The sequence below is a fragment of the Monodelphis domestica genome, chromosome 5 (assembly GCF_027887165.1).
Source record: "Monodelphis domestica isolate mMonDom1 chromosome 5, mMonDom1.pri, whole genome shotgun sequence".
Lineage (NCBI taxonomy): Eukaryota > Metazoa > Chordata > Mammalia > Didelphimorphia > Didelphidae > Monodelphis > Monodelphis domestica.
This window is the reverse complement of record NC_077231.1, coordinates 265,796,752-265,821,256: the sequence shown is the minus strand read 5'-3', so window position 1 is coordinate 265,821,256 and position 24,505 is coordinate 265,796,752. Positions and strand designations below refer to the sequence as shown.

General features: G+C 33.6%; 1 protein-coding gene across 2 annotated transcripts in view; it reads left to right on the top strand.

The window, feature by feature from the left end:
* Nucleotides 1–24,505, top strand: part of PLXDC2 (plexin domain containing 2) — a 596,178-nt gene that overhangs the window by 463,735 nt on the left and 107,938 nt on the right. For both annotated transcript variants that reach the window (XM_007504898.3, XM_056800138.1), the window contains 3 exons: nucleotides 4,310–4,409; nucleotides 22,031–22,126; nucleotides 22,363–22,444. In XM_007504898.3, the coding sequence (XP_007504960.2) occupies nucleotides 4,310–4,409; nucleotides 22,031–22,126; nucleotides 22,363–22,444 (278 nt within the window). The remainder of the gene's footprint in view (nucleotides 1–4,309; nucleotides 4,410–22,030; nucleotides 22,127–22,362; nucleotides 22,445–24,505) is intronic.

Sequence of the window (24,505 nt, the reverse complement as noted above, 5' to 3'; positions counted from 1 at the left end):
ATGAGATGGGGCTTGCATTTTATTCATATAAATGCTTCCAAAAAATAGATTGAGAAATGATTCCTTATTACATTTTAGATTATATCAAGATAAATAGTTTCTATCAGCAATTGAAAGGTCACTAAATAACCTTATAATTTGCTAGTTCCTGCCCCAAAAAGCTGTAAATCCAGTACTTTAATCCTTGGAATCATGACCACCCTGGGACTTGTGGATACTTGAGGAGTTCTTTTCACCATTCCTCTAAAATTCTGCAGGAAAATTTTAACTCTACACATTGTCAGTGAGAGTATAGAGTATGCTTACTTAAAAGGGAAAAACATTGCTCTGGGAAAGTTTTATGTGAGAACTTTCTTACCCAAGCCTAAGATATTAAATATAGATCGTTTCATCAATGTCCCCAAACAGAGGAGAAAAATCACAACAAACAGACCCCAAACTGGGAAAGTTCTGTCGAATTTCCTTTAATAATTTTCGTCATCAGTAACAATGTAACATCTATATTTGGACTCTAACACTAGAGTCCCTGCTGTGTTAAATGAAAAAATATAAAAGGCACCGAAGAGGACAAAGATGGGAATGGCAATTGGAGTAAATGAAATATACACAGAGGAAGGCTGTGCTGGAGTTGACAATTCTGAGAGAATTGACAGTTCTTTTCTTAAGAGATCTTCAAAAATAAGGAAAGAATTTTAATAATTAGGGAAAATATCAAAATGTCATTAGTACTTCAATAGGAAAACCAATGACATAACTGTGTATATATATATATATATATATATATATATATGTATATCCTTGTGCTTTTTCCTATGCGAAACACCAGTTATAACTCAGTGCAGGACATATAAGGTAGCAGAACTGGAGCCAGAGGGCATCTTATAGGACCTTTAGTCCATTTCTCTCATTTTTTGAGGAACAGAGAGGTCAGATGGTTTTCTAAATGTCACACAAGTGACAGGTAGGATTTTAACTAATGTCCTCTGAAAAACTCAGTGCTGTTTCAGAGGAAACTGTCTCTAATAAAACCTCTTTGATTTGATTCTTATTATAAATAGCCTTAACAAAATTATAGCAATGACATTTGCCCAGGCACACAGCTAAATGAAAAAAAATTGTCAAAAATTATAAAAAATTTGAAGAAATTCAAAAAATACTTAAATGTGTTCATAAAAGTCTTACCTTCAAAAAGTTGTCAAAAGTAATACAATATGCTTTTATAAATGCAAGGTAAAATAACTTTGTTAGAATATTCAGATCAGACAAGGCATAAAAAAGAAGAGAGATTTACCAAAGGTGCTTCCCAGTTTAATAGAGGAGAGTCCAACACTGAGAACATTGAAAAAAGGTTCTTTTATGGATGGTATCTTCACATGGTTCTGTTGTAAAAGACATTGCACTATTTTTATTAAGTCGTGTAATATTTACAAAGCCCTCCATGTGAGAACTATCCTCACTCAAAATAGTTTCATGGAAAAAAATTAAAATGGGTAATAAAAATGTTTGTCATACATATATGAGATTTATTTCATGACCAACCATTTCAGCAGCCCATCAATATATACATCTTGGATAATCACTGTAGGTGGACAATAAGATTAAATAAAAGGAAAAATGCTGCTGCACTTAGCACAGTACCATGCTTTATACATCTTGTATTTCTCTCATTGTTTATATGTTCACTTCCACACTGGAATAATGGCTTCCTGATGGCAAGAATAGTTTTAGCCTTTCTTTATATCACTGGCATTTAAATATAATATGCATTTAATAAATTTTTGTCAGCTTAACTGAGGTTTTTTTTTCCTAAGAAAATGGTTATACACTTTAAAATACATTTTTAAAAGGAAGATAAATATAGAGCAAGTTTCTGGTTCATTTATTTCTCCTTGTTTATTAATAATGCTTGAAACATGGTTTGATTTCCTATTATTTATAAATATTAATAAAATACATTCCTTATAATTGAATGGGAAAACCAAAGGAAGAAAAGAATCATGCTCTTTACAGTTGCTGTGAATCTTTTCTCCCACAATCTGATTATTCCTCCAACAGATATTTCTCTTCACAATGAACCTTTATTTTTATCTCTTTTCCTTTCATTTCTTAAAGAAAGGCTAATCCCTACTCTTCTTTGTATGAGTAATTATATATCCAACTGAGTCAGTTTGATTTCCACAGTTGGTCTTTCTATGCTTTACCTGCATTCCTTATTCATATAGTCTCATTTCCGTATATTTTTCAAAAGATACTAGATGCCACAGGATTTAAGAATTTTATTTTCATTTGGAATTGAGAATAGAACACAAAAGATTCCCTTAAGAGGACTGTCTTCATGGCGTTTAGTGGGAGTTTTGGTGAAGAATTTTGAGTTTGATGTGTAGGCTTGGCTTGCTGTGTTTCAATGTATTATGGGAAATACTGCCACTTGCAAGTTAGTATTAAATCGACCTAAATAGAAAGGCAAATTCTTTAGAGTGGTTTCAGGTCACCTGACAAATATGCGTTCACTGGTGGCATTATTTGTCATTCTTGAGATTTTTCTCTACAACCAAGATCACAATAACATGAAGAACAAAAAATAATGATGAGAATGATGACATGAGAGCACAGATTTAAGAGCAGAAGAGAATTTAAAAGAAATGTAACTCAACTCTCTCATTTTACAAATAACTGTGAAAGGTAGCATGGTGTAGAGGGAAAGAATAATAACTTGGAGTCAAGATAATTGAGTTTTCCAGTGAAAAGTGACAGTTAACAGTGACAAGAAAGGAGATGGGAAAATTATCAAATAAATGGTTAAGAAATAAAAAGGTAGAGCAGTCTGGAATCATTTTATGTAGGGCCAAATAGACGACTCTGCCTCAATAGACTTTAAAAATATTATTCAATATGACACAACAAATAATGAAAGACATCAATACATACTGAGTTCAGAAATAGAATTAATATCAGAAAGACCTGAGTGCTATTTCTGCCTCTGGTATATACCTGCTGTGTGACCACAGCTAAATCATGTAATATCTCAGTGACTTTGAGTACCCTTTAAGAATATAAATTATAAAAATGCATGACTAAAAATGAAAACTATTCTGATCTACACTGACAGAGTGAGGTTCCATAGTGAGTTCCCTACACCAGAGAACTAAAAGGGCTGGAAATTGTGCTCCTTCCCCCCAAAAGTTAATAATACTAACATATGATATAGCACTTTACTCTCATTAAAAATGGTTTCGATGTATTCCCTCTGTGTTTTCTTATTTGAATTAGAATTGGAATATGTTTAGAATCCAGAGAATAAAGACAAAAATTATGTTAAAGATACTTTTTTATTTGATTTAATTAATAATCAGACACATATATTGAGTGCCTACATATATGTAGTACTATTCCTCAGCCATGCAACATAAATTAGATAGTCCTAATTTTTGCTGATTCACTTTTGTAGTTTTTGTGGGACTTTTTATTATCCAGCATCTGTGGCTATTAAATGAGATAATGCATGTAAAACACTAGATATTGTTTTAAGTGCCTTTCTGTAAAGGTCAGCAATCTATAGCTCGAGAGACTACTTCGAAGCTTTCATTTCATTCTTGATAACAGCTCCCATTTATATTATGCTTTAAGGTTTCCCTGTGCTTATCTCGCAGAAGCTCTGTGAGTTAGGAAAATAAAGAAAATTGCAGATGAGGCAACTGGGAATAAAAAATTAAATGATCTGCTCAGGGACTACACATCTGGAGCACTTTCCACCAGAATTATTGCTTATCTGGACTACAAGAAAATTAATACTGACTTTGATGCTCTATTACAGAATCTGAAATAAGGTATCTATTTGCCCTGTGTATAAATATTTTCACATAGACGTATGTGCTTATGTATATGCGCATATACACATATATGGATATTTTTTTCTCTGAGAAGATATCATTTGCATCAAACTGTGGAGCAGTTTTGAATAGAGTTGGCCTAGGAGTGAGGAACAACTCGATTCAAATCCCTCCTCTGGCACATACTATATGGAACCCTCTAAGATAAGTTTTAGAAATGGTATCAACCTATAGTGGTAGAGGTAATTCCTTGGTGGGAATTCAAACACCAAAGATATAATTTTTCTTTCCTTATTCTTATCTCTGAATCTTTAGTCCTTAGTGTTTCTCATTTTGCCTCAATTATTTAAAATTCAGTCATTAAGGAAATAATCAGCGAGGCTTACACTTGGGTTATTTTGTTCTTTTTTTCTTTGGGAGGATGTACAAGACTAACACATGTCAATTTGAATTTCTTTTTTTTCCTTTTCCCCCACTAGATTCCTGTGTTGGTGACCCAGATAAGTACAACCAATCATCCAGTCAAAGTGGGATTGTCTGATGCATTTGTAGTTGTCCACAGGATCCAACAGATTCCCAGTATGTATGTTGGAGATGGGTAATAACACAGCCTGGGTCTTCTGTGGGGGTGTTTGGAAAAAAAAGAGATTTACTCAAGGCTGCTTTAACTATTTAAGCAACAAATCATTTAGCTAATTTCAGCTTGTTAATTAAAATGCAATTGTTTTTGGTTTATAACTCCCACTGTGGTTTTCCATCTCATTGTTTCTCTTGAACTAATAATTTAGGTAAAGTGAAATTAAGCAGAGAATACAAGGAAATATAATTTGTCACCCACCTAGGATATTTTACCTTGATTGACAAAGTGTCTCTTTTCTTCCTAAAGAGCAATCAATCAATAATTGGACATTTATTAAGCACCTACTATTGGTTAGGCATTGTACTTAGGACCAAGGATTAAAAAAAGAGAAAAATATAATTCTTACTTTCAAAAAGCTTAAATCTAATATAAACAAGTATTTACAAAGCAAGCCATTAACAGGATACATTTGACCTCATGAGCCTAAAGAAGGCACTGGAATTATGATGGTTTGGGGAGAGTTTCTTCTAAAAGGTGAGATTTTAGTTGGGACTTAAAGGAAACCATGGAGATCAGTAATTGAAACAGAGGAGGGAGAACATTCCAAGCAAGGAGTCAGGAAACATGGCCAAAGTCGAGATGATGAAGTGAAATGTCTCCTTTGTGGAACAACCTGTGGCCAGTGTAAATGGATGAAAAAATGTGTCAGGTTGCAAGGTGTGAGAAGACTACAAAGTTAAGAGGAGGCTAGTTGATGAAGGGATGTCAAATACGACGTTTAGAGTTTGTTCTTGTAGGCAAGAAGGAGTCACTGGAGTCTATTGAGGGGGGTTTGTTGACTTGGTTGGTAGTTTTTTCTTACGTGATTGGTTAGAAACAAGTTCGTTCTTGATAGGCAACATAGGGTTTCTGAATGGATCTTTCAGTTAAACTATAAATTGGAAGAGTGGGGAAGGTCTCATTTCAGGAAAGTAAATGTTCTCTGTTATTAAAAAAGTGATGGTCCTGCTTCTCAAACCACAATTTAAGGAAGTTTAATAATTCTATTTGACAATCTATATTGTTCCATGCAGACAAACCAGAATCCTTTTGTGCATTTATGTTGTATATTAGATATTATATTATAACAGAATATATCATCCCATAAATGCTAGTGCACATTAAGCCTCCTTGTCTTCAAAAGTTTTCCTATGGTCCTTTTCTCCTCTGATGCCTTTGATTTGAGCAATAGATGAAAATGATGAAACTCAGCTCATGATTAAAACATTACTTTCCTTTTCATCCATGCACATTTTTTTTCTGACTTTTTCCTCTTAATGGTAGGTATAATTTGTCACAAGCATAGGCTGTGTGGTCCTGTCTGAAGTTCATTCTGCCTCATTATGTCATCTCCGGAATGTGGCAGGTAAATGGAGTGGAAATTATTTAGAGGTTTCCCAAGCAATAGAATCATTGCAGCCATAAGAGTGGCTAACCTCCTGTAACTCCGTACTGTAGTATTTTAGGATTCCACATAGACACTAGACAGAGCTCGGTTTGGTGCTGGTTGGGAATCCTCAAAGGGTTTTCTCCTTGTTAGCTCACAATTTGTGGGAGGTAATATTATTCAAGAGGACTGCTAAATCGAGGCGGAATTTCTAGAAACTAAATTGTCCTTTCAACAAAGTAGGAATATATTAGTATGTGTAGGCAATATAATAGCATCCTGACAGAGCTGTTAAATAATGTTAGCCCATGGAGAGCCAATGTTAGCTTCCCTTTCAGTATGCATGTTCCTCCATTCTTGCCTTTCGGGGTGTTAAATCAACCATGGCTTCAGTCAATTACAGCAAAAGTGAAATGAAAGACTAGTTGTTTCAGTTTATTTGTTGGTTCTTTAGGACACAGAAAGAATTTCAATTACAGCTTGCTTTGTCTTCTAAGAAGGCACCTCAAAGATCTTGTAGAAATATTATTAGTTTGATTCTAGTTATTTTGAAGAGAATTGATTAGCCTTTGGAATGAAGTTAGCTCTTTGAGACTATTTCAGTGAGGCAATTGTCAGTTGCATTTATTTTAATAAAATGTAATTTAAGGGTTCTTTTGCTGTTTTGTCTAATTTTTATTTCAAAATAAAAAATAGAGATAGTTTCCTATATTAATATAATTTTCTTATGTATATGTAGTAAATTTGTACCCAAATTAAGGATGTGTATGTCTCTCTGTCTCTGTTTCTGTCTCTCTATCCCCCTCCCCCTCTGTTTCTCTGACTGTCTTTGTGTCTATTATCTATCTATTTTTCTCTCTGTCACCTCTTTGTCTGTATCTGGACTCTTTTAAACATTTTATAGGTGTAAAAGTTGGGTTCAGAAAGAAAAGAATGCCATTTTTAACAAAAGAAACTGATATATAAATATATATGTATACATGGATTTGCATGCAGATTTTATCTACATCTATGTCCCAATTATTTTATATTCATTCTTCCTGTCTGTCTTACACAGAGATACATAAACATACAATCACTTAGATTTTAGGCATAGCTGTTCATATAAAAGAATAAAGTTCAGATAAATAAACACCTTATGATGAAAGTATGAATATTGAAAAGACTCTCCTATATCTACTATGTCTTTATAGTGTCAGCTTGAATACTTGATTCTGTGCTTCAGTCATTTTTCCACGAACTTTTAGGACTGCACATCTTGAAGGCATTCAGAAAGATGCTTGAATTCTTTCCTTTGCCTTTAGCCAGGAATACCCTTGATCAAGCCTAACAGATTTGAATATATTCTATTTTCCATGGGCTATAGTTTCATGGTTCCTGCTCTCCAATGTATAGCAGTGATATCACCAGGAAATTTGTCCTTCTGTCAAATCACAGTTTATGCTCCTTTCTGCTTGCTTTTTCTGCCATCAAAATGAAGAGAGAATGTGATTAATTATACTAAAAGTTCATAGAACCATAGATTTAGAGATTGAAGAAGCCTTCAAGGCAATTCCTGAAGCCCAACCTTCTCATTTAATAGATGAGGAAAATGAGCCCCAAAGAGTTTAAGTTAATTACTCTGAGACCCATAGCTAGTGAGTGCCTGAAGCAGGATCAGAATCTTTTAAGCTTTACTGCTTCTCAGACCAGAACACTCTAAGTCTTTCTTTGGACTTACAGTCCTCCTATAAGTCTCTTTTTTAAGGTATATTATTCTGATTCCTTAACCTCCCATAGGGTCTATTATTCAAACTTTTAATTATATTAACAGAACCTTTTCTCACCTCTTGTGAATCTCTGTTGTGGCATTTAGACATAGGCATCCTAGTGAGAAATCCAGTAATGCCCTCATGCTAATCTGGCAGAGTAAATATAGAAGTATCAAATACAGTGGATAGAAAAACATTTAACCTCTTCTTATCATGAAATGTATTTTCTATTCAGAATTAAACCACCAAAGGTATGCTAAAGCAGCTGAAGACTGTTGAATGTTTTTCCATATATTCTCTTTCAATAGAATATAAATTCAAATATTGATTCTGTCACTTACTCCATAGTCTCTCTCATCTCAGTTTTTTCCTCTGAAAAATTTGAAGATCAGATTAGAGGATCTTTTTTTGATCTTTGTGATATATGCAAAGGTTTCTTGTACAGGGACCCAAATTCTACTGATGTTTATATTCATATTTTTAATACCTAATATGTGATACAACTACAGTCTTAATACAAAGCCACTGGATTGATTCACAGAATATACTGTCATGGAAGTATGCATATGGATTTGTGTGTGTGTGGTAGTGAAATCAACCAGAGGAAAGGCTGAAATATATTTATATAATTCAATTATAAATCAATATAGGATCAAATAATTAGGAAATCTCAGAATAATGCTAGAGGTTTACAGAAATGTTATTCTTAGAGGAAGTGTGTCAACAGACTTGAAAGGTAAAAAGGAGTTCAACAATGTGGAAAGAGTCTGCTGCATATGGTGTGTCACAGTGGATGTCAGTATTCAAAAGGGTGGTGAGGAGATATGAGAATAATGATGAGTAAGTGGTTGAGAAAGACCAGAGCACAAATATTATTTAGGAAAGAATTGTGAATTATACCTATAGATATGGTAGAGAGCCAATGGATTCATCTTGATGTTCATCCTTTTAAAGAACAACAATCACTTAAAATATACCATAACAAAGTCCCGCTTGAAAATCCCTCTCATTCCAGGCCTTTACTTTGTAGCAAGATTTGTTTAGTGCCTAATATTAATTGGTAAGATTGAAGACCTCAAAAACACCGAGGCAAAATTCATTTTAAGAAACTCTACAATAATGCTAGAAATCTGGTCACTTCTCTGCATTTCAGCTCAGTTGACATTATTTTGATTTTAACATGATTTCTTTTATCTATGCTTTCACAGCAGTTTAAGACTTAGTGACTATTAAATGGCAGATACTTGCTAATCAGGATCTAATATTTCATCCTTCTGCAGGAGGCAATGAAGCTGGATATTCTTTATTACTAGTTAGAGATTAATAAGAAAAGTTAGCTTTTCTAAAATAAAATTGGAAATTTATTTATAGAACAAAGATTTCCAACAGATCTAGTAGTCCACTGACTGCCTTGAGGATTGTTATATAGCTATTGATTTATATCATGGTGTTATTATGAATCCATTAATTGTCTTTATTTTCAGAAAACTAAATCAAATGCATAATAATTTTTGTAACAAACAGAATCAAATAGTTTAATTATTCATGTCCATAGTAGAATGCCTCTTGTTTTTACACAGTGGAAAATACTGGTTTGACTAAAATAGATTTAAAAGTAAAATTTCCAAGTATTTGTTGGTATTCATAGTTTAAAAAATGCATCTGCACTCTTAATAATACCTCACATTTGTATAGCACTTAACATTTTTCAAAGTACTTTTGTTTCTTCAAGATAACAAAACAGAGATCTTAAGCCTAAAACAAGATGAGGTTTTCAAAAAGCTATGTTCTAAACTAACTGGTTTTACTTCAGTGAAGAGACTCAAAACACTGATTTAGAATTAGGGTATTTTTATTAATGCTACCTACCTAATAGATACAGCAAAATGTCATCATAACCCAGAAAATATTTGAGCCATTCCTGATTTTGGAGGGTTTTTTTAATTCACTATTTAATGTGATTTATGTCAATCACTGGCAAAGGAAAATAACTTAATTTGTTATAGCCAAACATGCTAAATCTCTAAATTTATGTTATATCTGATTAGATCTGAAATTTTAGCAATAAATTTTGTCATTTGCAGTGTTGAACCTCACTTCCCACCTTCAAGATAGAAACCATGTAAAAGTTGTTTCTTTTTTGTGGAGGTGCTGTTTGCTAAATTAAATTACATTGAATCAGTTTAACATTGAAAGACATGACTGGTTATGCTGAGTCTCCTTCCATTATTAATTACATTAAGAATGTGAATCTAGTAAATTCTAGTCCATAGAAGAGAAGAGAATCACAAAAGTTTTTATTTTGAATTTTTAGACATGTGACAGCTCTAGTTTTTAAGTCAAAGTAAAAAAAAAAAACAAATAAGAGAATCAAAGTCCCATACAGTGAAAAATGAGGCTCTACATTTTATTCAGTGCACCAACAGAATTCCTTTGGGCACTGAGGCTCTCAGGGACCTCATCACCCATTGAAGACTTTCCGAAAAGACAAATAAATGGAGGTTATAAAGTTGCGCCATAAAATATCTTCCCTTGACAGATCATAAAACACTTCAAAGATAGATAGCATTTGCCCAAATTGAAGTTTCAGTATTTTGATACTGATAAATGTCTAAAGGACTTTTAAAAGAAAGTATGTTCTCTGCCTGTCCTGGGGAGTACTTGGCAACAAGGACAAATAATCTGTATATTATTGTCATTTGTTTCTGATAAAGGTATTTGAACCATTCTTGAATATTTGAGAATTAGCATATTCATAATTGGATTCCTTTTTGAATTTGTGGTTGAGAGATTTTCTCTTTGTGAGCCTTCATTTGTGTAATCTTCGTGGGCGATGAGCTGTTACATCTCTAATTAGAAACTACCCAGTAATATTCTGAGTGGACAATGCTGGTTTTCTTCTCAGCCATTCATTGGTGGTAGAATTATCCCAGTATCCTCTGGATGTGTAGAATATATTATGAATTTGCATGTGGCTTCTGTAAAGTAATTGACCTCACTAGGTCAATTTCCTCTCCTGGAAAATAAAGGTATATGACTAGATTATATATTCTAACTTTAAAGTGAAAAACATGTTATATAACTATTACTCCCAATAAATATGGAATCTTGATTCATTTTAACTTTAATAATGAATTTGAATGGTTTAATCTTTAAAATTAAAATAGAAGAACTCCTACGATCATTAATATTTATGTCCTCACATTTACTAATCTTGGTTATGTTAATCATTTTAGTACTTTATTGAAAACTACTTTATAGAATCATAAGCTAATAGCTCTGGGGATCTAAGAGACCATATAATCTTAATGCCCTCGTTTTTTTTCAAATGGAAGTCAAGGCCAGGGAGATTGTGAATTTCCCAAGTTCATACAAAAAATTAATGTCACAATTGAGTCATTCGAATGTGTTTCCATTAAATGTGTCTATAAAACAAGTAGTTTGGATTCAAGTATCTGAAAGGCTTTACCAATCACTAAAATTATATTGATCTAGAACTGTGAAAAGCAAATAGGGTAAGAATATGAAAATTAGGGTATTATTAGGACATAGGAATAAAATAAAAATTTTTTCTATCATATTAAATATTATGTAAAGGGCAATTAAGTATCACAATGAATAAAGCACCAGACTTGGAGTTGGAAGGACCTGGGTTCAAATATGACTTCAGACACTCTTAAGCTATGTGATCCTGGGAAAATCACTTAACCCCAATTGACTGACCTTTAGCTTTCTCCTCCTTAAAATCAATATTTAGAATCTTTCATTCAAAGACAGAATAAAGGATTTAAATTTGTTTTAATAAAAATGTACCAGTGGGGCAATATTTTTCTATGTGTACTTCTTATTTATCTAGAACAAAACTGAGAACTCAAGAAATGTCAAAAGTGCCTAGTAACAATCCAAATGAATATTACAAAGACCATTCAATAAAGTTCTTGAATTTTACTCTTGAAAATCCCTCATACCCTCATTCATTGTTTCTGTTGTTTTATTCTAAAACTTGAAGTTAATCAAGTAAAATTTGTTTGAGATTCAGTACTAGACACATAGGATACAAATAACACCACCACACAAATCCTGTCCTCAAAGAACTTAGAACTTATTTAGGAAGAAAAGATACATATAAACATCTATGTTACGAGGCAGGATATGGTAGTAATATTTATATTCTTTCCCCACAATGGTCTTTCTGTAAATAATATAATGATCATTATGCATAAGGAAATTCAGAAGATAAGTGATTTGGAAAAGATTACACAGCTAAACATGTCAGGGAAGGTTGCAAAACTAGACCTCCATTGTTTCTTATTTTTTTTATACCTTTTAGATCTCCTTGAACACACACACACACACACACACACACACACACACACACATACAAACATACAAACACATGCACAAACAAATCCTCACACTCAACTCCCCTCTCCAGCAACAATGACCCCTTTGCTCCCTTGCCCTTCCTCATACAAGATACTGGCTATTTTCACTGGCTGTCTAGCTTGTCTGCATACTTTCCCTGCCCATGTCCACCTCCTTATTTTCTTGGCTTTCTTCAAGCCCCAGCTAAAATGCTACCTTCTCTAAGAAGCCTTTTATAATGCACTTTAATATCAATGACTTCTCTTTCTTGATTATTTCCAATTAATTCTGTTATATCTTATTTGTTCAGAGTGGTTTGCAAGTAATCTCCTTTAATCTGTGTGAAGAGTGCCCAGGATTTCTGCCTTTCTCTGAGGTTCTAATAGTTAGCACAGTACCTGGAACACAGGAGATACTTAATAAATGTTTGTTGTCTGAGTGAGAAAGTGGGAGCTCTCTAGAATTCTGTATCAAAAAGAAGAAAGAATAAGATATTGTGTGGATAGCAGGATTTTTCAAAGGATTGGGGGAGGGAGCTGGCCATGTGAATAAGTCCATCAATTCTAGGAAAGGAGATAGAAGGGAGTCAAAGATTGAAACTGGTGGCAGATGATTATCGATGAGATAAGGTCAGAGACTCTTAAGAGAGGAGATAAAATGGTAAGAGCACAGGATAAGTGAAGGAGGGCAATCTCTTCCTCCAACACTGAAGGTAAGCATCAGAAGATGAATGGGGATTCTGAACTTTTGCAGAATGGAAGAGTCATGTTGAGGGAACCCATATGCGAGGACCTGAATATTCCTGATAAATGTTGAAATCCTCTGAGAATGTTGGGGAAAGGATGGGGTGAGAAGATTAAAACAAGGGAAGAAATATTTTAGAAGACTAGGAAAATATGACACTATACATTTTTGTGTTTCAAAGTTTCTTGAATTCTTTGGGGTTTGTAGCCTGTCCAGTGATGCAGTTTGCCTTCATCTTGAGACTTTAGAAAATGCTGTGACCAAATAAGTTCACCTTCAGCCAACCTGGTCACAAAGTCAATGAATTTTTCAAAGAAAATCTAAGGCACTGGATACACTGTCTATTACTGAGACAATTCATGAAAGCAGTATGGAACAGTAGACTGCTGCTAGGTTTGGATTCAACGGACCTAAACTTTTTTTTCTTTTTTTACAAAACATTTTCTTTTCTTTTTTACAAGTTGAATCTATCTTTTTAAAAAAATATTTTCCATCTTTACATGATTCATTTTCTTTCCTTCTCCTCTCCCCTCCCCCTCCTGGATCCAATCAGCACTTCCACTGGGTTATACAAATGTTATGATGTATACCAATTTCCATATTCTTTTTTGCAATAGTGCAATCTTTTAAAACCAAAACCTCCAATCATAAACCCATATAAACATATGATGTCATTTGTTCTTTTTTTCTACTCCCCCAGTTCTTTCTCTCAATGTGGATAGCATTCTTTCTCATAAGTCCTTTGGGATTGTCTTGTAGTAACAAAGTCCATTACATTGGATTGTTCCAAAGTGTTTCACTTTCTGTGTATAATTTCTCTTGGTTCTGCTCATTTTCACTCTGCGCCAGTTCCTAGAGATTCTTCCAATTCATATTGAAATACTCCAGTTCATCTTTCCTTATAATACAGCAATATTCCATCACCATCATATACCACAATTTGTTCAGCCATTCTCTAATCTAGGCATTCGTACTCTTTTTCCAAATGTTTGCCACCACAAAGAGCTCGACTATGAATATTTTTGTACAAACGTTTCAATTATTATCTCCTTAGGGTAAAAACCTAGTAATTGACCTGAATTTTGCATTTATAGCCTATACACTTAACCTTCTGTGGACTCAAAATTTTTCCATCTGCAAAAAGATTAATAAGAAATTATCTAGGGCAGTGGAAAGAGAATTGATTTGAGAATAATGGTATTTGGGCACAAACTCTACATATACCTTGAAAAAGTTATTTTACTTCTCTCTACTTCAGTATGCTTATCTGTTTAATGAAGGGATTGAACTAGATAACTTTTGAAGTGATTATTTCCACCTTTCAAGGACCTGTAAGTGCTTTTGCTTCCTGACTATTACATAAAAAAGCAAAAGACAGTAATTAAATATGCTAATTTTATATTCTCTTGGCTCCACTGGAAATATCATCTCCTTTTATTGGAGCTAGTTTAGCATCTGTAACTCCTTTCCTAAGTTCCAATAAATGCCTCCATAGTCCAACAAAAATGTTGTTTCCAGAAAATGTGTACCATAAGACCCCCAGATAGCAAAAATATAAATGTATATGGATCCTTTTAGTATTTCCAGTGATGAAACATCATTGTCATGACAGAGAAGTGATGAATTTGTGATATGGAAGTATGATATATATTTTATGGATGTATTGAGGGAATTTATTTTGTTTAATAATATATTTTTATAAGAAATTGATTTTTCTTCCACTCCTTTATTTCATGTAAAAAGCAGGGTGGATAAAATAGATTTGTATTATTTTTTAAGGAGAGTTGGAGATGTAGAATGTTGCATTCATTTTCTTTTTTATTATTCTTAATTAATTTTAATGATAATACAATTCTAAAAATTATTTTTTGATATTATAAATCCATGTTCTCTCCCTACCTTCCTCCATCATGAAGATAGCATTGTACATATGTCATCATACAATAAAAATGTCAGTATTTGCATGTAAAAAAATACACACTAGCCTTCCACTATCCAAAGTGGTAGAAATGAAGAATAGGTATGCTTCAATCTTCATTTGGAATCCATCGGTTCCTTCTGTGGTGGTCCATAGTAATTTTTGTCATGAGTATCTTGGAGATGTCCTGGATCTTTGCATTGCTTATTGTTTCATGCACTTTCAGATGAAGTCCCTTTTATTTTGTTTCAAGAAACCCTTCAAAATGGAAAGAGATTGCCAATATAATAGACAAAAGAAAACACAATAAAATATTTTAAAGATAATCCCATTGAAAGAGACCCAAAATAGCCATTCCTTACCCCAAATTCTAGTTTAGCATATCCAGAATTATCGAAAGCCCTCATTGCATTATCCTTATATTTCTGAATTCTGCCTCCATAACTATACCATCATCCTACTCAAGCATTTAGAAATAACATTCTTGTGAAGGGTTCTTTATGAAAAAGAAGCAGGTTAAATATTTGATTGGTCTGAGAACTTTAACAACATTCCTTCCTGTTGAGGCTATTATATCATGATTTATAATACTATAGATTTCTACTTCTCCATTAACCTCTTTTTCTCTTCTGCTTATTTGCTTCAAAAATCATTAGTTATTCCTCCCTCTCCCTCATTTTCTAAATCACACGATAATTAGTTGATATCTCCAGTATTAAACATTTCCCTATGTCTTTGGAGCAAGTGCTTCCATATTCCTTTCTACTCCAATGCCTCTCCAATTAGGCATATTTTCTTATTTTTTTCCTTTTAAATGTGGGAGGATTGATTGCATGAATCAAGGAATGAATTAGTGTATTTGTTTCAAAGCATTCTCCAGAAGAAGATAAAGCCTAAATCTTGATCAGATCTTCATGTGCATGTTATGAAAGCAGCATTTCAGGTTTATCCATTTCATTACCTAAGAATAATATTTATGAAGAAAAAAAAAACTTCTCACCTCTGACTGCTATACAGAAAATCAATAAATTAATGAGCTTTTAAAAATGTATTTATTTAATTAATTTAGAATTAATGAACTTTTATTAAATACTTAGTATGTGCCGAACATCCTGCTAATCTCTGGTGAGAGAAAGTGTTTCAATCAGACCAGTATCTTGGATATTGTTTTATAGATACTTTGTTCTATCTCTTAATACAGCTATTTCATATGTATAGGCTATATCATATTACCTGGCTTTTTGGGGAGGAGTGAAAGGGACAGAGAATTTGGATTGCATTACATCAGAAAATGAATATTTTAAAAATTACACTGATAAGTAATCTGGAAAAAATTAAATTATTAAAATAAAAATATTTTTTCAATTGTCCATTGGGAAATAGTGGATTCTATTTTGGCAGCTCAAAATTAACTATGGAATGCTCTCATCTTGAGAAAAACATTCTTTCTGTGCTTAAATATTAGGTGAACTTTGTAGTTGCCAGATATGGTTCTTTTCACATGATAAGGACTCAGTAAATACTACTGAAGGATGAACTGAAAAAAATGTGATGGCCATTTGGAGTTCATCATTAAACAGGAGTAATTATGTAAATAAAGAATTATTGGCAAGTAATTTATTTGACTGCTCAGCATGGCCTCAGTCCAACACATTAAGATATGTTTATGCATTCCCAAGCTGGGACTAAATTTTGGAGATAGAAAACAAAATTTTTCTTAGAATAATTAAATTTATATGTAAATATTAGCCTCCCAGGTGAGTGAGAAGGGGTATGGATGGCATGACCTATGTATTATCCTATAGCCATGTTGTCTAAATATTTAATAATACTAATAAGTCACTGGGCAAGAAAATTCTACTCAGATTCCACTATCAATGCCAAAGCTGTAACTATGGGTTTTTGAGAGCAGTGCCTATGGAGTTGGTGAAGAGCTCTTTTCTGAGGACCAATCTAACTAACATTGGAGCGTTTATTACTAGCTTCAGGGTGATGAAATGTTAACCATGGGACTTCTTAAGGAACACATCATATAAGAATTACAATCTGAATTGGGAGAAGAAACAACCATCCCAGTGAAATTATAGAAACTGAAGAATTTAAATAAATACTAATAATTCACATTTAAGTAGACTTTTAAATTTTATTGCTAAGAATAATTGTTATAAAGAGTAGTGTATATTGCTTAAATTGGATTTCTTGTATTCTCATATGGGCACATGGAAAATGATTGGTATTGACAATATCTCTTGAATTTTCCAATTACACCTTATAATTAATTCAGTAATGTATGCTGGTCACAACTCTGTAATTTAAAATGAGCATTTTGTAGCACATAGCTTTAGGCTTTTTGGTTAATTAATTAGATTTTAAATGTTTTATTTTGTTACAAGGAAATTTTAGTTTTGAACAGATCCCTAATTGCTAAGTATTGGAGAGGGTCCTGAATCAGTGAGATGCTAAGAAAATAGTCCAGATTGTATAACCTCTGCAAAGAGAGAAAGCATTAGTTTAACTGGGCTCATTTGAAGTACTAGAGGCAGAGATTTTTGATTTTATATTAATTGAGCTTATTTATTTAGATGGAAAATGTATATGTACATGTATACATATGCATATATGCATATATAGATGTGTGTGTGTCTTTATCTATATAAACAACTGAAAGTCTGCAATTTTGTCTACAAAGCTGGCATGTTGCTAATAACTATAATTTGGCACATGCATCTCTTAAATATAACAGAACTGACCATTTGCATTTTCTAGCTGCTGGGAATAGAAAAGCCAAAAAACATTCTCTTATTTTCACTTTGGGCAAATATAACCCTCTCCCCCAGGCTGCCACCCTTCTAGGGACATCTAAATACATATAATATCTAACAAGTTAAAAACCTCCCTTCTTCCCATTCATCCATCCCTGTATATGATCAATAAATATAAACAACCTTCATCAGTATGCTTATTTTGGGATAGGGGTTGGGGCTAAATTTTTGAAACTTATTGTCCTAGGTCCTCCATTATAAATCCATACAATTTGCTCATTTTCTAGCATCCAATTTTCTTTTGTTTTAAAGCAAAGTAAAGGGGGGAAGCAACAGGAAGGAAGTTATTGCATTAAGAAATCTAACAATGCCAATCCATCTTGGTCTTTCCCTTCAGCCCAGAGACAAATGTTTGAAAAGAAAATTAGATAGCAAGATCCAGATGTCTAGGTATTGTATAAACCTAGGTACAAGCTACACAATGTCCCTCCTGTTTCATTCGATTGAACATGCCCCTGAGGATGTATTAAATAGAGATCTTGCGGAATAAGTCTGAATGTATTCCTAGGTTGTTGGGAATGAAAGGACCTCAGAGATCACCTAAGCTGACCTTCTTTGGCAGATGATGAAAGTGAAGGCTTAATGAATAAACTTACTGATTCAAGGTTGCCTAGCTAAGATTGTGATTTGGGTCTCTAGACTACTGCTGCTCTCTACTTTCTACCATATTGCACTGACTCCAATGACCTTTTTCAGAATATGGATTTGATTTAATGGAGATAGAGTTGGCCTCAGAGTCAAGCCAACCTGCCATCTGATACATAATTATTTTATGTCCACACCATGGGCCATAGAGTTAAGTTCCTCAAAAATACAGGCAATTTTAAAACTGTAAATTGCAGAGTATTTGGTAATTGACTTCAGTTCAGGGAGTTTCCTCACCAAGAACTCCTCTCACCAATTAAATTATTGAACTATTTTTTTTAAAAGATGCCAAATTAGAGTGATATTATCAAAACCTCAGTTGTTCATGGATTTTCTATCTGAACCTAGAATAAGTTTTCTGAAACTGTTTCAGGTTGCAAGGCTTTAATATAGTATAGAACTTCACTAAGACTTTTAGGACAGTCTCTCTATACCACATTTACAACATGTTTTTAGAATTTGTGGATAGCTGTTCTTTTGTGTATAGCTACAGCTGACATTCAAAGCAGAATTTATTCACTTATGGAGTATTTTCCACATTTAATCTAATTATCTCCCCAGGTATTGGTCAATATATAACTGAAAGGTCTTGATCAATGACACATGTAAAACCCAAAGGAATTGTGTGTCGATTATGGGAGGCAGGTTTGGGGGAGGGCAGGGAAAGAACATGAATCTTGTAACCATGGAAAAATGTTCTCAATGAATAATTAAATAAAAATTTCCAAAAACAAACAAACAAATAAATAATAGTTTTCAATTGAACACACACACACACATGACTGGAAACATGACCAGAGTAAAAAGATTTGCACTTTGAATGAGAAAGACTTCTTTTCCTGGAATTACTAGCAGGGTGACCTGAGCAAGTAAACTTTTCATTGTTTTAGTTGATTTCTTATGATTATAGGTTGGTGGAAATTAGGCATCTCAGTGGATTGAGAGCCAAGCCTATAGACAAGAGGTTCAGGGTTCAAATTTAGCCTCAGATACTTTCTGGCTGTGTGATCCTAGGCAAGTAACTTAACCCCCATAGCCCAGCCTTTACCATACCACTGCCATAGAACCACTATGCAGTATGTAAAGGCCAAAACTGTAAGGATAATTTTTAGTGTTTTGACTTAAAATCTAAGTAAGTGGTCACCATAGGAAATTCCCAAATATGAAAATACCCAAGTCAGCTGGGATTTATGGAGATTTTAATTAATATAAATGAAGGAATTAAGGGAAGGGAAGGGGAGAGAGAGAGAGAGAGAGAGAGAAAATTAATTTAAACTGCTCTGGCTCAGACTGAGCCAAGCAGTAGTTAAAGGCCTAGGCCAAAGTGGCCTCCCTGAGTGTAAGGGAGAACGAGTCAGTCTTTACCACTCACCACAAGACCTTCTCCAAGCTGGGTTCTTCTACTCCGAACTGAAATTACTCTCCAAACTGAGTTGCTTGAACTGACTTTATATCCTTCCTTTTAAATAAAATTTTCTCTTATGTCACCTCCCCTAAATTTTCACATCTACCAATCACAGTAGACACTTTTTTCCAGGACTGCCCATTCTTAGTTTTCACCTTCTCTGGTTAGATTAAATCTTCAGAGTATTTCACACCTTTTGTTAATTTTGCCTTGTGTAAGTTACTTGACCTTTTTAGGTCCTAATTTAACCTTTACAGGTACTTAACACCTTTTTGTATTAGATCTAAAATAGACCTAGCTTAAGGTTCTAGCTTTGCTATAAGGCATGAGTTGGTGACTTTCATTGTTCAATCAGGAGTTTTACAACTTTATCTTCCCCTAAGGTACTGTCTGAGTAGGGTGGAGTAATTTCCAAGTTCACAAGTATAAATTCTAAGATGGAAGGTTAAGGGTTTAAAAAGAAAAAAAAAACATTGATTTCAGAGTAGATGCTGATATTTTTGGTTGATGTTAAATCATCATAAGTTCTCTAACCCCATGAAACTACAAGTCTATTTTCCTCCTTCTAAAATACATAGCAAACTTATTTTCTTTTGCTGTGGAAAAGCCCATGATCTTCGTAAGAGTCATTTAAATATGCTGAAGAATTGTGGTAAATGCATTTGCACAAAGTAATTGCATTCTTTAGTGATCTATAAATTCAATGAATGAATACATAGCAAACATTTACTGTGTTCTAAGAATTATCCTAAGGGTAGAGTATACTATTTATTTATATATCTAACATAAAATAAAATAAAGGCTTCCCTTCCTTGAGATATCCCTTTCTTTCAAAGAGTCCTTTCCCTATCTTTTTTCTTTCCTTTAAAAAATCCCTTCCCTTCCCTCTTAAATCAATACTGTTATGTTGATTCCAAGGCAGAAGAGCAGTAAGGGTTAGCCAGTGAGGGTTAAGTGCCTTGCCCAGGGTCACACACCTAGAGAGTGTCCAAGGTCATATTTGATCTCTCATCTCTAGGTCTGGCTCTCAATCCACTGAGCCACTCAGCAGACCCTACATTTATTTCCTACTAAGGGATGACAACACACATTGAATAGTAGTCATTAGAATAAGAAATCTGGTTCTGGAGAGACAGAAAACAGGAATGATATGCTTGGCTGGAAAGGATGTGAAATTAAAGCATTGTCTGATGTCTTGGGCCAGGCAGTAGATAGAATAAAATAAGTAAACTAGTTTGCAAATACTCATTCACCAATAAACTGGTTCGGACCCTTGGGTGGGAGTTTCAAAGCTGGAGTGGTTTAATTTCTCCAGAGACCATGCCATGAATTCTTGAAGATGCTGGGATGGAAGTCTTGGTTCAAGTAGGATGGAACAGATCAAAGAAGATAGGAAGGTGATGAGACAGCCAGGGGATTAGCTGCATGTTATCTGAATCATCCTCTTGTACCCATGGCTTTAGGGTTTGGCTTTAGGATAGGAAGTTCCAAGAGGAATATCCCAAAGGTAATCTATTTCGAGGTGGAGGAGAATATCAAGGTAACTTAATTCAACATTTGTATTTAAATAAGAGGAAATTGGGTCTCAGGAAGGCTAAATAACTTGCTCAAAGTCATTCAATATTGATGATTAATGTTCAATCATTCAATATTAATAATTGCTGTTCGTTAAATTAGTATTTTGCAGACCTAGGATTCAAACATGGGTACTAAAATTATAAAATTAGTGTTTTTCCTACTCTAATATATTATTATTTCATATTTTTAAAAGGATGATTTGTTTCTTATTGAAATTAAGCTATTTTAAAGAATATTTCATGCTAACACTTTGAATCAAATGTTATGATACTTGACCTAACATCAAATTTGGTTATAGTTTCAACTTTGAGCTCAAAAGGCATCTTAATTTTGCATTTGGGGATAAAAGGATGGTGTAGTAGATTGAGTACTGGATTTGGTTTCAGGAAATCATGAGTTCAAATCCTGAATTGGCCACTTACTATTTTGTATGACCAAAAAGAAAGTCATTTAACCTCTTTCAGGCTCAATTTCTTTATCTGCTGGATACCTACCACACAAGGTCATGTTGAGGCTCAAATGATATAATGTGTTTGTGTTTTACAGACCTTTAAGCTCTGTAAAAATATTTATCAACCTCAGAATCTTGCTAAAGAATAACTATTTTAATATGGGCAAATTATTGCCATTTTTGTCTCAGTTGCCAAAGTCTTCAGGAGATGTGAATCTAAGGAGGAATAAGGAATATAGTTAAGGGTGAAGAAAATAAATTAATGGGATTACCTAAATGATTTAATGAATTGCTTAATACTCTACTCAGAATTTTCATAAATTTCTTAGTGGGAAAGGCTCCTGAAACAACTCCAAAGAGAACAAAGGGATCTTATCCTGTGAAAAGATTTTAACTTAGATTAATTTCTATCTGCTATATATTTAATTTCTATATTCACTAATTCATAAGATGTAATTGGCTTAGAAAAACAGAGTTTAATTTTTCTTTTAACATTTTTTTCTTTTTTCTTATAGATGTTCGAAGGAGAACAATTTATGAATACCACCGAGTAGAGCTCCAGATGGGGAAGATTACCAATGTTTCAGCTGTGGAGATGACCCCACTACCTAGTAAGTTACCTGGATAAGTGAATTGGAAAAAATGATCATAAAATGTCAAATTCTGACATTTCCCATATGTGTTTGAGAAATCAAATTAACACCTTCTAACCCGACAATAGAGAATCAGCGATATTTTGACCTACTGAATGTATCTGAGGAATAAGTTTTATTTTTGCTAAGAGGTGATTGTTCTAAAATACATGAATGTGCTCTTTGACAAATTTTTTGTTTCTCCATTTTTTTAGCTTGCCTCCAGTTTAATAGTTGTGGATCTTGTGTCTCTTCTCAGATTGGGTTCAACTGCAGCTGGTGTAGCAAACTCCAAAGGTAATAAAATACACAACCTTGTTTTTTCCTGCCTTCTTATGAAGATAGAAATGTATGTTAAGTCATGTGTACGTGGAATTGTGCTTTTGTCATAATAATATGTTTAAAGATCAAATATTATGATGAAAGAAAACTCCAAAATTTAATTAATTATTTCCCTACCTCTAAAGTCATCTAGGGAAATGATTCTCTCTATTAGCATAGAGAAAATCCAGTTGAGGAAACCCCTTCTCTCAATGAAGGTTTCCACCTTCTCTTAAATTTACAGCCTTAAAGCAATGAACAGATCTCTGAAATTAGTGCATTTTTATTGTGACATTTACACCTGAAATATTCACAAAAGATGGTATCTCATGTTATTTAAATTTTTGTTTAAAAACCCTTGGAAAACATTTCAGGCATTTGCTGACTGTTCTCCCCAAATTATTAAAGGCATAACATTAATATTTTTCCTGGTGGAATGAATTTCTTTACAATCTCAAGGAATCTTGTCTAGGGTTTGTTTTTTGGTAGAAATTAAAATAATCCATCCTTTTATTTAACTTTTATGAATGTGATTTTTATATATTTACTGCACATTCATTTTCAGAATTTTTTTCAAACAGAGAAGAAATCAAGGAATCAAAATCCACAATTAGGATAGATAATTCTTTGTCAAAGGTAGCCAGGTGCCACAATATAGATAGTTCTGGAGTTATAGTAAGGAGGACCTAGGCTCAACTCCAACTTCAAACACTATGTGCGACCCAACGCAAGTCACTTTCTACTGAGTTTCCAGATCTACTTTGAAAGTAATAATTGCACCTAAATCTCAGAGTTTATTGTTAAGATAAGATACAATTTGTGAAAATTTCCACACATTTTAAAATACTATGCAAATGGAGGTTATCATTATTTTGTTGTTGTTCAGTCATGCCCTTCTCTTTGTGATCCATTTGGGGTTTTCTTGGCAAAAATATTGGAATGGTTTGCCACTTCCATCTATAGCTCATTTTTCAGATGAGGAAACTAAAGCAAACAGGGTTAAGTGATTTATCCAGGTTCACATTTCTGATGCTAGATTTTAATTTAGTAATATGAGTCTTCTTGCCTCTAGGCTTGGCACTCTATCTACTTTCATTACCTAACCCCAGTTATTATTGTTATTATTATTATTATTATTATTATTATAGTCTATTCATATTACCACTCCATTTTCTGTAACAGAATTGTAAGAGGGTTTTTTTAAGTGATGATAGATTTGAGCTTAGCTTGACTTACTTTTTTTTTCACCTTCTTCCCTTTGTAACTCATCTCAGAGAAAGGGTTAGAGGTGCTATCTTCAGGCTGAAAGCTGCTGGCCCATTTAGGAGTCAGACCTTGGGGATTGGCCTCCTTGATTCTGTCTTCTAAGCAATTGACCTGTGGTGCTGAGACTTCAATTACACAACTCACTAGTGGCAGAGAGAATTTTATTGTCAGCAAGGAATGAAAAGAGACAAAGTTGTAAAATAGGCTCATCCTTCAAAGTGGAATAGGGCAGACGCATTAAACAGTTAATTGAGGCAACTTTGACTTTCCCATTATGATCATGGTGAGCTCAGTATGCTTTTGTCACTGCATTTGCAGCCAAGGAAGGTTAGAGAGTGAAGGCAGGTTCAAAAGCAGTTCAAAAGCCATCCAAGCATAAAGAAAAGCATGGTGACTATGTTCTTAAAACTTTAGAAAGTGTTCTTCTTTTCCTGGCCCTGTTGGAACCATTGTAGCATTCTGAGCAAAATTTTCTTGACCAAAATTCTAAATACTATTGGACTTTCTGCCCTATACATTGGGATTAGTAATTTTTTCTTTGGAAATAACTCTCACATAATAAAATAAAGAGTAGACTACTGGGCTTATTGAAAGTGCAATTCAGTTTAATAGAATTTAACCTTATTTGAATAATGGTTTATAGTCCTGGTATGAAATTAAAAAATTGGGATCACTCTTCTGCCTTTGAACCAATAGATAATATTGATTCCAAAATGGAAGATAAGGGTTTAAAAAAAGAAAGAAATTGGGATCACTTGTATTTTTATTTTC